Genomic DNA, 16,197 nt, shown 5'->3' with positions numbered 1-16,197 from the left:
TAATGTTTGTTTAAAGTGCTCTAAACAAACATTAAAAGTCCATAGACTTGGCTGTGTTTGTTTAAAGTGGCTGCCAGCCTGCCATATGACTATTCAGAAAGGCAGACGTTGGAGCAGGGCCCTCAAAAAGTTTGAATCCCACTTTAGCCTATACTACATGTAACATGATACATACATCTATGATCTTAATATCTTTAGTTGACAGACACATTCTTTCTTTTATCACACTATAAACATAGATGATGGTCAGGTCACGTGCACGTGCGAATGCACAGGACCAATCAATCTCTGTAGATAACATAAAGACGTCATCCGACCAGCCCTGTTCTGATTGGCTCAGAACAGCAACATCAATAGCCGGCCTGCTCTGATTGGTCCAAACAGCCCAGCTGGCCGTGACGTTAAGTTCCGTCGTACGAAGGTGTTGCGCTCCGAATTTAGCAGATCTACAATCTCACAACGCTTCGCGGATGCGAGGCGCCGTGAGCTTGCAACTCGTCTATTTTCAACGCGCGACACCGTCGTCGTGGTACGACGAAATATACAACCAGGCTGCAGCAGGTGTGGACTTGGAACTGTCGTGTTTTGGTTTGTGTGAGTTTCATGCTTGGTGGCTGCAATTCTGATGCAACGACACGAAACGATTATAGTTGAAGTCGCCTCTGCAAGCTGGATTATCAATTTATTATTTACCGTCAACGCTTTAAGCAAAAATGTCTTTCGCAGTAGATGGAGAACATTGTGGCAACAACAACAATCAGCTGAATAAATTCGAGAAGCTATCGTGGAGGCCCTCTATCCGTGATTCAGGTTTGTAAACAAACTGAATCCAGTTGGTGTGCAAACTGCAGCAGCAGCATCACGAGCTGTGATGACGCGTTGGCACACAGCAGACAGCAGTGTATAGAACTGATTTGGGGAATGCATGGAATGCAAGAATGAAGAATGCATCGGTTGTCGGCTAACAATATTTTTGGAAACAATTTCAGTAGAATTTTGGCTTTTGCCCAATACATTAGCCAAAGCTAGCTAGCCTGCTACGGAAGCCAACGTTCTCCCACTCGTGTGTGTGTGTATGTGTGTGTGTGTGTGTGTCGCCACTTCATTTAAAGTACAAATACACATTTTTCCCTCTCCTGGCTTCAAATGAAACATTACAAACAGTTCAATATGAAAGGGCTGCATGGTTTTGGCTTAGTACAATGACCCACACACAGTCCCAAGACTGTCACAAGTGTTTTCACTGGTACTGGTTTGTGTGTTTTGGGGTTTCTTTTAGTAGTCGGTGGCAGCATGGTTACTGTCATGTGAGATCAAGTGGGTCTATACATCACCATCATGATAAAAGGCACTACTCCCTCCCTTCACATGGGTGTGATTTTTTTTTGAGGGGCGTTTATTCCCAGCTTTGTGTGTTTGTGTGTACCAAATTTGAGATGATTTTATTTGGCTGAGCATGGAATGTGATGTATGATCAAGTATGATGATAAAGGTGCCCCTCACTTCACACAAGTGTGATTAAAAAAAAAAAAAAAAAAGTATCTTCTGACAGGTTCTAAGAAAAGAGTGCGGTGGCTTCAGGCTCGGCGCATATTCTCCCCTTCCTGCCCCAACCTGCGAATACCCAACCGGTTTCTGAGAGAAGGTGGGTCTCCAGTCTCGACCAATGTTGACAGCACAAAACCTCTACCCATTATATTGTCACAGTCCAACATAGCTGCAATTTGCAACTCTAGATTTTTTTAATAATGGGATGAATCTAGAGTTGCAATACCCTCCATTGACTCCCTACTCATCCAATTTGCGTTTGCGATCTGCTTGTATTAAACAACGTTAAACTCACTATTGCGGCGGTTTAAAGACCGACGCGAGGAGCTAAACATGAGAGTAAATTAGACGCTTGTATGACGCGCACGCAATGAATTCAGGTCCATTCCAGCTGTCAGTTTGACCATTTATTCAGTCATCACACATAAACGATACAACTGTTCCTAGGCTTGTAGCTATATCTAAATGTGGATGTTATGATGATAAGGTGCGTTAGATACGGTCAACAGAAATGTCTTCTCCCACGCTCACCTCCTCTCTCTGTCCAACTTCCCTCACCCAAGTGACAGGTAAACGCCATGAATAGGTAGAGTGACAGCGCCCCGGTGACACGCCCACTACCTGTGCAGTGCCCACCTACGTCCATCATAAGGCACATTAGAATGCAAACACATTACGGCTCCTACACTCACCAACATTGCAGCTCTAGGCCAAGCTTGAATTATCCTCTTTCAATCTGCCAAGCTTTTGTTTCATAAAAATCCACCGTAGACATGTTTATATGAGCTACTTTCTGTCAAGAAAGGTGAAGGGCAGTATTATGCGTGTCTTAAGTACCAGGTCTTATTACTTAACTTAAGACCTGGAGGCGTGATCAATGCCATTTGGCTATTCTGAGTGGCCAAACAGCATTGACCACGCCTCCAGGTCTTAAGTTAAGTCATAAGACCTGGTACTTAAGACACGCATAATACTGCCCGAAGTGCTGGAGTTTGGAAGCACACGTCTGAACGGCCCTGCGTACCACCTGTTTCGAATTTTCACATAATGCAGGAGGCAGCAGTGCGACCCGTTAACAAAAACGAGTGCTTCCAAACTGGAAACACTTAGAAAAAGAATCACCTGCACAGAAATTCTTGACAGAAAGTAGCTCATAACATGTCTACGGTGGATTTCTATGAAACAAAAGCTCGGCAGATTGAAAGAGGATAATTCAAGCTTGGGCTGCAATGTTGGTGAGTTTAACGTTGTTTAATACAAGCAGATCGCAAACGCAAATTAGATGAGATTGAGTAGTGAGCTATTTTTTTTACAGTCTATGGTAGTGAGTCAATGAAGGGTATTGCAACTCTAGATTGCAATAGATAGATGGTACATTTATATAGCGCCTTTATCCAAGGCGCTTTACATAGATCCCCCCCATCATCTACCCATCAACTACGCTTATTTTTAATTATTTATCTTACTGATCCAAATGCATATTTCAGTATATATAATATACTATATCATTTTCATAATTATATAAGATGAATATTGTTGATAATCAACATCCTAAAGAAGTGATTTCTGAACAGTGTTACGAACCCTGATGAGTATGACACTGCTCTTGGGAATCAATACAAAAAGCGCGCCTATCTAAATCCCAGATATTAAAACAAAGGTTTCAGCAAAATACATGTTATGCTAGCCTTTATTTTATCTGATTGTAGTTTTTTATGCCTTTTGAATGCTCATTTTGGCCCAGTACAATAATGAGCTGCATGAGAAGTAGGGGAATGCCTGCTTACTGTATACCATTATTTATATTGAGCTTGTAGATCGGATATTCTTTGATGGGGAACCCCATGTGCAACTCAGGCTTACATATTTAATCTGTGCTGAAAACACCTCACTGTGTTAAATGTGCTGTTCTCTTCCCCAGGACATTGTGCACCTCCTGCCCGGAGTGGGCATCGCTGTGTTGCAGACAATGCCAACCTTTATGTGTTTGGAGGTTACAACCCAGACTTTAATGAGGCAGGTGGTTCCGAGAATGAAGACTACCCACTGTTCAGAGAACTGTGGAGGTTCCACTTTGCCACAGCCACCTGGCAGCAGGTCCGGACTGAGGGCTACATGCCCACCGAGCTTGCCTCAATGTCAAGTAAGTAGTAATGGTTGTTTCACTGATCGATATCCCGAGGTTATCCAACCGAAGGGAGAGATACAGCGTCTGGATGTTGGTTACAGGGCAAGCACAAATGCCGGGCTGATCATTTATTTGTCACATACACAATTAGCCCTTCACTAAGTCCCTCCCCAACCTGTTCTTGTCCAATAGGCACGTTAGCAGCGAGGAGACAGGACATGCTGTGCCATTGAGATACATGTTAAATGACGGGATTTCTCCATATAAAGTAATCGATCATTTCGGTAGCGAAACCTTCAAAATGTCTTCTAAATCTGTGGCAACTGTTGTGGCCATATTTGACATGAAGTGTCTTGTGTGTTGTGTTAGGTCACTCACTGTGACATTTGAGCACACTTGGCACTTTTGCTTGCACTGATTGGTCAGCTACTGTTAGTTATTAACCCAAGGGGTTATCAGATATCACCCTCTGTCCATTTATCACTGTAGTTACCAAGCGCAAATACATTGTGACTAAAAGAGACAACAAAACATTGACAAAATAAAAACACATATACACAGGCAAATTGATGCATTAGTGAAGCATCGTTCAGTTGATCATCCTTGAAAGATAAATACTGTTTTGTTTTTTAATCTCCACCAGGATGGCCAAAGGCAGGCGATTACGTTTTTACCCCTGTCTATCTGTTTTCGTTTTGTCTTTCAGTGTGTCTGTGAACAGCTAATCTCCGGCAATGCTGGACCGATTTTGGCCTATAACTCTAGTACTAACTCTAGTCTAGTAGTAGCCTAGTAGGTCATACAATTTAAAAAAAGGTTTTCCCTGTTTTCCTCTGATCATGAGAACCCCCCCAACATCCTCCCCCGTATGCCCTGCCTATTTGTAGTAGAGTAGATATTCCATAATTTAGCTTTTTGCTGCCTTTGCTATAGATTGTGTCCAAATAATTAGCAGAAGTTGTGGCAAATCTGCAAAAAAATGCTTACCACTAGCTTTCTTCACAGATGTGTTCATAAAGGTGTCTACGTACTATCACAGAAAAAAATGTTCCAAGCCAACTCCCTTGGGAAACTGTGGGAGCCAATCAAAGTTGGGGTACCCGGAGGGCCTAGGCTAAAAACAGGACATTTTAAAATTGGCCAATATGAGGTGTGTAAATAGGGGTTTTTTGGGGTGCTGAATCCGTTCCAACCATTCGTTTTCAGTAAAAATTACTCCCTGGCCATAAAATCGACCATGCCTGCTTTTGTATGTCCAAGACGTATAACTAATATGCCATGTTATGCATATCTCAATGGTAGTCTATGGTGTTTTCTTGTTCTCTTTTCTGTTTGTGTGTTGTGTGTGTGCATCTTAATTGAAACTAACTGTTGAAACAGAAGTAGATAGACAATCGTTAATGGATTTAACTGATTAATTATTTTCAGAATCAGAAAGACTTTGTCACACCTTAAAAAATGTATGTGTATGTATATATTCGCCTCGGTTCGTCCCGTTTGTACCGCACCAGGTCGCGCCGCGCCCGCAATTCTCGTCTTGCATTGACTTTGTATGTAATCGTGCCGCTCTAACCATCCAAGTCTGGCACCTTAACACCTTTTTTCCTCACTGTCCGGGACGGGGGGTGGTGGGGGGTGAACCGCGTTGCCTGTCCCTTGTACACATGCAGATCAGGCATTGAAAGGCTAATCTGGGTGCTTGTTTTCACCTACCAGGTGGGCGGACGGGCCCCCATGACGATTATAAAAACATTTTGTCTCTGTGCCACGGTGACGGCTCCTCAGACCTTCATTCATAAAAAAACAGGATATGGCTCTATGATATCACTATATAAAAAATATCAACACATAAAAAACTAAGTTGCTAAAAAGAAAGCATGCTTTTGTAAACAATAAATATGAATAAACATACAACTATCTCTACTCTTCCAAGTTCCAACTTCCTGGCATCTCCCTCACTGCTCTTGTCATCTAGCTTGTTGTTCTTAATTGCAAAATTTGCCATGGCAGTTACCACAAGCAGAAATGCACTGAAATGTATACAGTCAATATACAATATACAAATGTGTACAGTCCCCCTCATAGTTGCAACTGACTAACTTCAGATGTGTGATCACTGTGCTGGGGTCTGTTCATTGACGGGACAGACTCGTAGCCTTTGTCACCAAGCTTCCATCCATACTCCAGTACATGATGTACTGGATTATGAATGGAAGCTTGGTGGTGGTACACTAGATGTACTGTACATCCAGTGATGGACTTTGCAGCAGCAACCAATCTCTGATCTGGATATAAGCTCGGAGAGAGTGCTGTGCTGCGGCGCCTGTTGTCGGGGGCAATTTTTCTGGTTCGATACTCCCAGTAGCGGTAGTAGTTCTGCAAGACTGACAAAGTGGAGAGGGCTATGGAAGTTTTTGGACATCCAAGCCAAAGGACATCATCACAGCCAGCTGTGCACTATTCAAGTTCATGTTCCATGGGAAATCGCACAAGTTTTGGGGACTGGAGATTTGACATCTTCAGCAAGCGGGCCTCTACTGAGAGCATCAAACCAGAAAAACTGCCCCCCAACAACAGGAGCCGCAACACAGCACTCTGTCCGAGCTTATATCCAGACCAGAGAGATTGGCAGCTTCCATTCATACTAAGCTTGGTGACAAAGTCTGTACCGTCAATAGATGCCATCACACCAAACTATCTTTTGAAGTTAGTCAGTTGCAACTGTGAGGGGAATGTAGGTGCTGCTCTAAAAAGCAAGGAGTGAAGTGCATTTCTGCTTGTGGTAACTGCCATTTTTTGCAAGAACAAGCCAAGACAAGAGCAGGGAGGGCGATGCCAGGGAGTTGGAAGAGTAGAGATAGTTGTTTGTTGTTTGATGTTTATTCATATTTGTATTTATTGTTTACAAAAGCATTTTTTAGCACTTTTTAGCACCTTAATTTTCTTTTTATATAGTGATATAGAGCCATATTCTTTTTATTTATTTATTAATGAACTGAAAGTTTGAGGAGCACATTAATTTCACCCATATTTTACTGTTAATTATTTTTAAGGTGTGCCAATAAAGTCTTTCTTATTCTGACTTATTCCCCCCCCCCCCCCCCTCACACCCACACACCCAACACACGAAGAAAACACCATATACATCCATTGAGATATGCATAACATGGCATGTTAGTTATTACGCATGTCTGGGACATACAAAAGCAGGCATGGCCGATGTGATGGCTGGAACGGATTCAGCACCCCATAAACCCCTATTTACACACCTCACAAGCTCATATTGGCCAATTTTAAAATGTCCTGCTTTTAGCCTTTAGGCTCTCCGGGTACCCCAACTTTGATTGGATCCAACAAAGTTTCCCAAAGGAGTTGGCTTGGAACACATTTTTCTGTGATAGTAGACACCTTTATGAACACCTTTATGAACACATCTGTGAAGAAAGCTATTTATTTTGCCACAACCTTTGCTAATTTTACCTAACTAAAAGTAATTAAGTAAACTCATACAAGCAGGTCTAGGCCAATGACCATACCATAGAGCGCCGCCCCTTTCAGAATGACGAGGGCACCAGGAAATAATTCCCCATTTACTTTTCCCATAGACGTTTCAAAAAGTATTTATTTAAATACCTTTAAAGCCTAGGACAATGCCAACAGCTGAGTTGACAAATCATGACAATAAACATTTTTTTTGGGCCGAACAAATAATTAGAAGAAAAACAACAAAATGATCTGTTCGGCCCAAAAAATGAGTTTATTGTTGATTTGTCAACTCGGCTGTTTGCTTTGTACGAGGCATACAGGTCTTTAAATAAATAAGTTTTGAAACGTATTGAAACAAAATTAATGGTGACCTCGCAGGGGGCGGGACTGTGCCGCTCTATAGTGGCCCCTAGTAGCAGAGGGGAGGCTGTAGTTTTTTTTTTTAAATATCTGCCACATAGATATTAAAAAATCACACCTGTGTGAAGTAAATGGTGCAACTCCGTGTGGGGGTCCCCAGTGGGGGAGTTCCAGACCCACAGGAACGCACCCTGGGTGCCGGCCCGATTCCGGCGAGCGCCCCGCGTCCGAAACGGTTGAGAAATGACAGTTACCGTGAAATCACCTGAAATCACCATATATATCTGTACAGTTAATTTTGTGCGTGTGTGTTTGTGTGTGTGTTAGGTTGCGCAAAAACAACCATGCTGTTTTCGTGCTCAGACATACCCAGGCAGCCAGCCAGGCAGGCACCCACACACATAGTCACTTAAGGAAGTGGTTTGCACCACTTAAAAAATAGATGCCTCATTGGCCGCTGCAGTTCGTTGGAGCGATGTGTGTTGAAGGAGGGGTGGAAGAATTCACACTGGGAGAGGAAGTACGCCGGAAGTGTGGAAGGCACATTACGTCACGCTGCCACTCAAGTGATTACTGGCCAATCACAGCGCATCTTTTCCGGGACTTACAGACCCGAACATGCCCTCTGTGACGCACGCTCATGCTTCTGCGGGGCTTCGCAAGGAATCTCGGGAAAGTTTTGCACTCCCTTGAGCACATACGCTCCAGAGCCGGAAAGTGCGTCTACGTTTATATGTCTATGGGTAGAACTATCTATGTTTCTGCTTCAGCAATACCATTTTCTTCTGTCCCCTAGCTGTTTTGCATGGGAACAACCTGCTTGTTTTTGGTGGCACTGGGATTCCATTTGGCGAAAACAATGGCAATGATGTCCATGTTTGCAATGTAACATACAAACGCTGGAACTTACTCAACTGCAGAGGGAAGAAACCTAACAGAATCTATGGGCAGGTAAGGAATTCTGTGAATTCAGTCATACATGCAGTCATACCTTATCTCATCACACGTTTAGGTTTCTATTCACCATCTCCACTTCCAGGCTATGGTCATTATAAATGGCTACCTCTACGTATTTGGAGGGACAACTGGTTATCTTTATAGTACAGACTTACACAGACTGGACCTCGCCACCAGAGAGTGGACCCACCTCAAGCCCAGCAATGCTCCCTCAGATCTGCCTGAGGAGAGGTCAGTCTGTGGAGTAATTGAATTATAGTCTGGTGTGTGTGTGTGTGTGTGTAACCCTTAGGGAATCCCTGCAATATTAATTAACTTTTATTCCCTCAGGTACAGACATGAGCTAGCTCACGATGGACAGAGAATATACATTCTAGGAGGAGGCACGTCCTGGACTTCATACCCCCTAGAAAAGGTACAAGATGGCAGGGCTTGCTTTGTACACAATGCAGAGGAAATTATTTGGCCAAATGGTCATTGTTATGTATTGGGTTCATTCAAATTTCTCTTGCCAGATTCATGCATACAACCTGGAGACAAATTACTGGGAGGAAATAACCACCAGGCCTCATGAAAAAATAGGTTTGTTATGCATCCATATGGTGTTTTACCATGGCAGTGCAGAATTAAAGAAAGAACCATGCTTTGAAATCAATGTGTAATATGTCATCTACACCAGGATATCCTGCTGCACGCCGCTGTCACAGCTGTGTTCAGGTCAAAGACGGTAAGCGAACAAATTACCGTTTATATTTTTTCAGTGATCATAAACTTGGACCTGCCTGTGAAATATTTGTGGATATCGTTCTTATGTCTCTCCCCGACCAGAGGTGTTTATATGTGGGGGTTATAATGGTGAGCAGATCCTGTCTGACCTGTGGAAGCTAAATCTGCAGACCTTCCAATGGACCAGGATGCCAGCTCTCATGCCAGAGCCAGCCTACTTCCACTGTGCTGCAGTCACTCCGGTTAGTACACTACAGTATGTGTACAAACAAAGGCACACTTGGTACAGTATGTGGATTTCCAATTTGTGTCAGTTCCACTCCATTATACGCGCAATGTCAATCAAAATAATGAATCGCAGGGGGAAATATTGATTCAAGCAGACTTCGAGTCTTAAGACTAATATAAAACTTCCGTCTGCATTTGCCATTGTCCCACCGTTCCAACACATCTGCCGGCATCAAAACAGGAGCGAGCGGTGCGACTCACAGCTTGTGCTTAAATGTTGAGAATATGTTTGAGGGGCACTAGCCCCTCCTATGTCCAGCTTTAAGGGTCTGTGTAAACAGAAACATTGAGGACAAAAGTCTGTAAACACAAACATTAAAGACAAAAGTGATTACTCAAATTGTGATTGGCCAGAATGAGATGATGTATGATGATAAGAGCGCCCCTCACTTCACACGGGTGTGATTTAAATAAATGCCACATGCAGTGGAAGAGAGGAGCGTATTATATTAGGCATGCTGTATAAGAAAACAATGGTTTAGCTGGCAACATATTTCTGGCTACAGGTCTTGGTTTAATCGTCCCCTTAGGACTGTGTTGACGGTCTATAGAGACCCGGAAAATAATTCCCTGTTCATTTTCCTCATAGACTTTTCAAAATCTATTTATTTAAAGACGTTTACGCCGCGGACAAAGCCAACTGTTGTCGTGACAAATCATAACAATAAACACAATGTTTTGGGCCGAACAAATAATTAGAAAGAAGAAAACATCGGCAGGTTACAACACTTTTTTTTGTTGTTTTTCGTCTTTGTAATTACTAGCCCTTACCCGTTGTGAGATATTGCCCCCCCCCCCATTGTGGCCGTGGGGGGTACTGCGCCCTGGGCGCATTTTTAATTCACTAATAAATTCATTATTAATCTATAATTTGGTAAATCTTCGTTAAGACCTCCATATTATTATGGTCAATGCCTGTGTGAAAAGTGGGAGTGATTGGTGCAGGCAGTGAGGAGCTACGGCGGTGTTTCTGACACACAGACAGACACACATTCAGACATTTGGTTAATTATAGTATGATGATGATGATGATTTGTTTGGTCCAAAATATTGTGTTTGTTGTCCTGATTTGTCACGACTCGAGTTGGCTTCGTATGACGCTTAAAAGGTCTTTAAATAAATACTTTTGGAAAGGCTATGGTACGTACGTGTATGTGTACGCACATGGCTGCAACACCTAAAGTGGCCTGTAGAACACACACACACACACACACACACACACACACACACACACACACAGAGAGAGAGGCCAGGGAGGAGTACAGTACAGTACAGCACCACTCACTTCAGACAGGTCTGATTTATAACTAATTTGCAAGATTCTTGTGCATGAATGAATGAATGACTTTATTTAAGTGTCATGCCACCTCGTGGCCCATCCCTCATGGGATTATATGACACCTTTTCATACAGTTACAATTATTCGGATATACACGTCTTTTTACACTTAATAAAAATCAGTAATGCTGATCGTCTCAACATGAGTACAACAAAACAAAACAAAAATAAACAAAACAGCCCTTACTGGCTGTACATTGCATTGCTCTGTGCAAGATATAGATTTGTTTTTTCAACATAAACAACTGCTTCCTCTCTCCTTCAGGCTGGCTGTATGTACATTCATGGTGGTGTAGTGAATATGTCTGAGAATCGGAGAACTGGCTCCTTGTACAAGGTGTGGTTGGTTGTCCCCAGCCTCCTGGAGTTGACCTGGGAGAAGCTGCTCAAAGCATTCCCTCGCCTTGCCCAACTCTCCACTCTACAGTTGCTCAGCCTGGGCCTCACACACACAATGATAGAGCGCCTCAAGTAGATTCTGGATAGCCAGAGGTAATGGGGTTTCTCACAGAACAAGCACTAAGTAACCCTCAGGCCGTTGTGTTGAGTAGACACAAACTCACAGAAGAACAAAGGTCTGAGAATGGACTGAAGGAAGCATACTGATTTATGCCTGATCATTCTTGAAAACCAAAACTTTTGATGCCTTTTGATTTCAATATTATTTAAACATGTGCTTCTTTGTTTCTGAAACCAGCTGCAATGTTTTAAGCTTGTCTGCATGAGCTCACAGTCCACAGAACATGGCACATTTCAGGATTGGATTTGTCCCCATTCATCAAGAGCCTTGTCTGGATGTGTGAGAACCAGAATCTCAAATGCTGTCGTCTAGCTTTTCTTTATACTGTATAGGGAATGTGCATTAGTCCGTCATACCGTTAGTCCAACTACGACGTGGCCGGGTCAACACACACCCCATGGCGCCTGCGCGCGGTTATGGTTAGGGTTTGGGGTTGGACTTATGAGCAGTCGGACCAGTGCCATGCTACCTTTTTTTTATGTGCGTTTAAGAAGTTAATGATTTGTGCTTTAAGTCTATTTGCTGTCCCTTTCCAGTCCACTCTGTCACCGTAATGAAGAAACTTGCACATTATGAAAGGGAATGTTCCAGAAAACATAGTTTTTTTTAAAGCTGAAAGGTAAAAATAATCTGGTGCTGTAATTTTACAGCACCTTTACAAAAGATTCATTTAGTTAAAATTAATAAAGTTAATTTCCATAATTCCATTCAAAAAGTTTAACTTTCATAGATGTACGTAAATGATTTCAATTATTTATTTGTTTATCTTTACACAATTTTGGCTTCCAGCTCATAAAACCCACTAAAACAGAATTTCAAAAAATTAGAATACTGTGAAGAAATCACCATTTACTCCTCCTTTGCAGAGCATGAATGTTTTAATCTGAATGCCACATAAAAGGAGGATCACATCAAATCAATCAAAATATGGTACTTTCAAAACAAATGTCAATCTTCAATACTTGGTTGTGAATCCCTTTGCCTTCATCACTGCCTCAATACGCTGTGGCATTGAGGCAATCAGCCTGTGGCATTGCCTGGGAGTTATGGAAGCTTTAGATTTAGTTTAGAATGGAATTCTAAACTAAATCGTTAACAATACATTTCTTCACCAATGTGTTTCTAAAGTTGTCTAATAAAATGTACTAAAAGATTGAAATTCAACTCCCGGGGGAAATGTGAGTTATTAGCATAATATGTGACCATACCCTCATCGTACTGTATATAAGGCAAAAAAGTCAAGATTTCATCATTCTTTAAGTAGCATGTGACATATGAAACTAGGGGGTTTTCATGATTCTGAATCCATTCCAAGCATGCATTAGCTTTGCACAAAAAAACACTCCATGGGCTAAATTCGGTGTTTTTTGTGCAAAACTAATGCTTGGAATGGATTCAGAATCATGAAAACCCCATAGTTTCATATGTCACATGGTACTTAAAGAATGATGACATTTGGACTTTTTTGCCATATATATATATATATATATATATATATATATATATATATATATATATATATATATATATATATATATATATAGGATGTTAATGGTATGATCACATATTATGCTAATAACTCAAATTTCCCCCGGGAGTTTAATTTCAATCTTTTAGTATGTGTTATTAGACACCTTTAGAAACACATTGGTGAAGACATTTCTTGGTAACGATTTAGTTCCCAGATTTTCATAGATTTCTCTTACTTAAAAAAACAAATAAATACCTGAAATAATTTGTTGTGTGCAATGAATCTATAATCTATGAAAGTTAAACTTTTTGAATGGAATTGTGTAAATAAACCAACCTTTCCATGATATTCAATTTTTTGGGAAAGGTGCTGTACTTGTGTGACTATAGTTGAAGCGATGACGTTTGTATGACATGTCCAGTCTACTGCTGCTGCTATGCCCACTGTGAAATACTCATACTTTAGGTAAACAACTATTTTTCTTCAACAGCTGAACTGTTGAATCTCAGCCAAACATGGTGGTGTCCTGAAAAGATTTGATGTGGGATTGTGTCGATATTTCAGTGCTGTTCATGATGTGTAACTGTTCTCGGGCCAGAGTAGGCCTTACCCCAGATTTATACCTAGGTTGCATGGCAATGTAGTGCATAGAAAATAGCCAGTCTACAAAAAATAACTTCAGCATTAATGTAAATAAGTAGGTCGGAGTGGCTTATTGTCAGCCGAGCAACAACTGTGTCTAGGGCTCTAAGAAGATTGAGCACCACACCTGTAGTCCGTTCCTATTACCTACCACATGTCTACCCGAACCATGCTACTCGTACGCTGAGTTGGCAGTAATGACATCACTGTGAATTTTCGAGTGCCTATTGCATTTTCCTCATGTTTTATTGAACGGGATTGTTGAACGCTTTAGGAATTCATTCATATTATTTCAGCTGTAGCGCCTAGTGGATTGCTGAGCTTATATCATCCAGTGCCTTCAGTCTTCATCCAAAACATCCAAATCTTATTTGTTTTCAGACCAATTGAATCTGCCTAGCCGGTGCTCTGCATCCATTTTATATTTGCATATCCACAGAGTCCATTTATTGAACCTTATATAGCCTACAATCCTGTCAGTTAGTGGCATCATTGTGATAAAGTTCCCAGAGAAGATTGTGTGCACATCTCAATGCCTATATTTAGGCCAGGTGCTGGATGTCGGGCATCAAGGCAAACCTCAAGGAAGAGAGAGAACATCTGCACACTAGTTTCTAGAGCTCCGAGACTTACTTTATTTAGAGGCAACAAATTGCCTCTAAATAAAGTGATAAAGGACAGTTAAAGATTTATCATCAGCTCTTAATATAACATTCTTAATTCCTGAAAGCTATGAAATGCCCTTTGTAAATGTTCCTGTATATTTACTTTTTTACTTTTCTGCCCAGCTTCATTTCTGTATCTCCTGTGTGTTTTGAACCAGAGGAACCCATTTAGTATGTTTGGTTTTTAATTTTCTTTTGAAACAAATTTATAGCTGTACTATTTAATGACTAAAATCTCCAGGGGTTTCACACTAGGAACTAGATATATCAAGCATACTCAGGATTTTAAATGCTGTGATGAGTTAATTGAGCTTATGTACACCAACACTACAGTTGTGTACATGTGTCCTTCACGATGTAGACTACAGATCCTGGTCCCTGGATTCACAGCAAACTTTGGGCAAGGATAAACTAAACTTCAAGTAGGTCTGGGAGAAATACATTTTAATGAAGACTTTAGGACAAACAAACATTTATTTACCCATGAAAATGTACTTAACCTATTTAAAGGACAACTTTAGCTTTTTTCAACCAAGGTTCATGTTTTAGGTTATTAGAGAAACTAAAAGATGAGTGTTATTTTTTTTTCATTTGCCCCCCGCCCCCTGTAAAAAACAGCTAAAATCCCTAAAACGAAAGAAAGCAGCAAATGAAAAAAAAATAACACTCATCTTTTACTTTCTCTAATAACAACCTAAAACATGAACCTTGGTTGAAAAAAAACTAAAGTTGTCCTTTAATTAAGTTTGCCTTTTTATAGCCTTTTAACTCACTTTGATTTATTTTCATTATCTTTGTTTAATTTTATCTCATGTATATAATTTCTAACAAATGTTCAGGAAAACTCATCTGAGAGTTCAGCTTGGCACAGAAAGTAAAGTAGTACATGATGTTTTACATCTGTGTTAAGAGGTTCAAATGTATGCTCACACAGAATGCCTTTTAATGGTCTTGTATTCATTTGACATGATGGTCAGCTTTGTTTGCCTTCTGAAAAGTACTGTACCTTATTGCTTATAAGACCAACATGTTTTGCCTCATCTGCATTAGGGCTGGGTAATATTAATTTATCAATTTAGTGATATGAAACTAGATAATGGTCTGGTATCTAGTATTATGATAAATGTATTTTCCTGGTTTAAATCACTTAAACTCATTTATACTAATAATACATATGTTATTGTCACAATACAATATTGTCTCAATTTATATATAAATGTATTTGGTCAATATGTGATATTTAATGTTGGCCATATTGCCCAGCCCTAATTTGCATTACTTGGTTGATGTCAATGAAAGTTATATGGTCTCTTTTGCATGTCCTTATGGTCTGCATGTCACTTTACATACAGTAGAGTCGACTATGGCAACTATGGCATCTCCTCAAAGGCAACTATGACTGCATTGTATTTTGTAATTCCATTGTGTACAATCAATAAATGTACTGGCAGCAAGTTTTCCAACATCCTCTCTCACTTTTCTTGTGGGGAAAAAGTCTATTTTTTGTAAATCGCCAAAATGTATTACTTTGATTAACCACTTGTGCCCCATTTGTTGGAGTATGAGGTTTCTTGAGATGTGAGCTTGTAGATTGGCTGTTTTTTTTAAAGTAACATTTTCAATCACTTTCCCCCATATTATTTTATTAAAATCTTTAGATAATTGTTCAATCAGTTCAATTAACTGTTGTACCCTTAATTATTATCTAAAATTATCCTGTTTCACATAGTTTTACTTAAATAATCTCACATTTATTTCAGTCACAATTTAAGTAATACAACATTTTTAAAGGTGATTGAAAATGTATACTTTTGATAGCTGTTACTATACGTTAACAAAGGTTAATGCAAAGCATTGAACATACAAAATACCCTAAAGGCTATGTTATCCATTAATTTAAAAAATAATCTATCCACCTCCTTAGCTCACTAGCTCACAGTACACTGTGTACACAGGTAGCGATTAGTCATGTATATTACTGTACACTGTAAAGTTTACAATGAAAGAAGTAGACAAGTACACTGGAATATCAAACTTACTTTAAAATGTTCTAGTTTGTATTGCCTTG

At 40.4% G+C, this 16,197-nt stretch overlaps 1 protein-coding gene across 1 annotated transcript; it reads left to right on the top strand.

Annotated features, from left to right (window-relative positions):
* Nucleotides 1-574: 574 nt before the first annotated feature.
* On the top strand, nucleotides 575-15,592 carry LOC306923719 (kelch domain-containing protein 10-like). Its single transcript, XM_079501989.1, has 10 exons — nucleotides 575-810; nucleotides 1,553-1,645; nucleotides 3,470-3,691; nucleotides 8,319-8,473; nucleotides 8,562-8,710; nucleotides 8,810-8,894; nucleotides 8,995-9,061; nucleotides 9,159-9,206; nucleotides 9,308-9,447; nucleotides 11,097-15,592. The coding sequence occupies exons 1-10, from the start codon at nucleotides 714-716 to the stop codon at nucleotides 11,304-11,306; spliced, it is 1,266 nt and encodes a 421-aa protein (XP_079358115.1). The 5' UTR covers nucleotides 575-713; the 3' UTR covers nucleotides 11,307-15,592.
* The last annotated feature ends 605 nt before the right edge of the window (nucleotides 15,593-16,197 follow it).

Source organism: Electrona antarctica, assembly GCF_951216825.1.
Source record: "Electrona antarctica genome assembly, chromosome: 5".
Classification (NCBI taxonomy): domain Eukaryota; kingdom Metazoa; phylum Chordata; class Actinopteri; order Myctophiformes; family Myctophidae; genus Electrona; species Electrona antarctica.
The sequence above is the reverse complement of the archived record's forward strand: the minus strand, read 5'-3'. Positions and strand labels throughout refer to the sequence as shown.

Excerpts from the sequence above, each read along its gene's own strand:
- LOC306923719 (XM_079501989.1), top strand. The coding sequence starts at position 714 with ATGTCTTTCGCAGTAGATGGAGAACATTGTGGCAACAACAACAATCAG. Across the intron at positions 811-1,552 it reads GCCCTCTATCCGTGATTCAG|GTTCTAAGAAAAGAGTGCGG; the intron begins GTTTGTAAACAA and ends ATCTTCTGACAG. Across the intron at positions 9,448-11,096 it reads ACTGTGCTGCAGTCACTCCG|GCTGGCTGTATGTACATTCA; the intron begins GTTAGTACACTA and ends TCTCTCCTTCAG.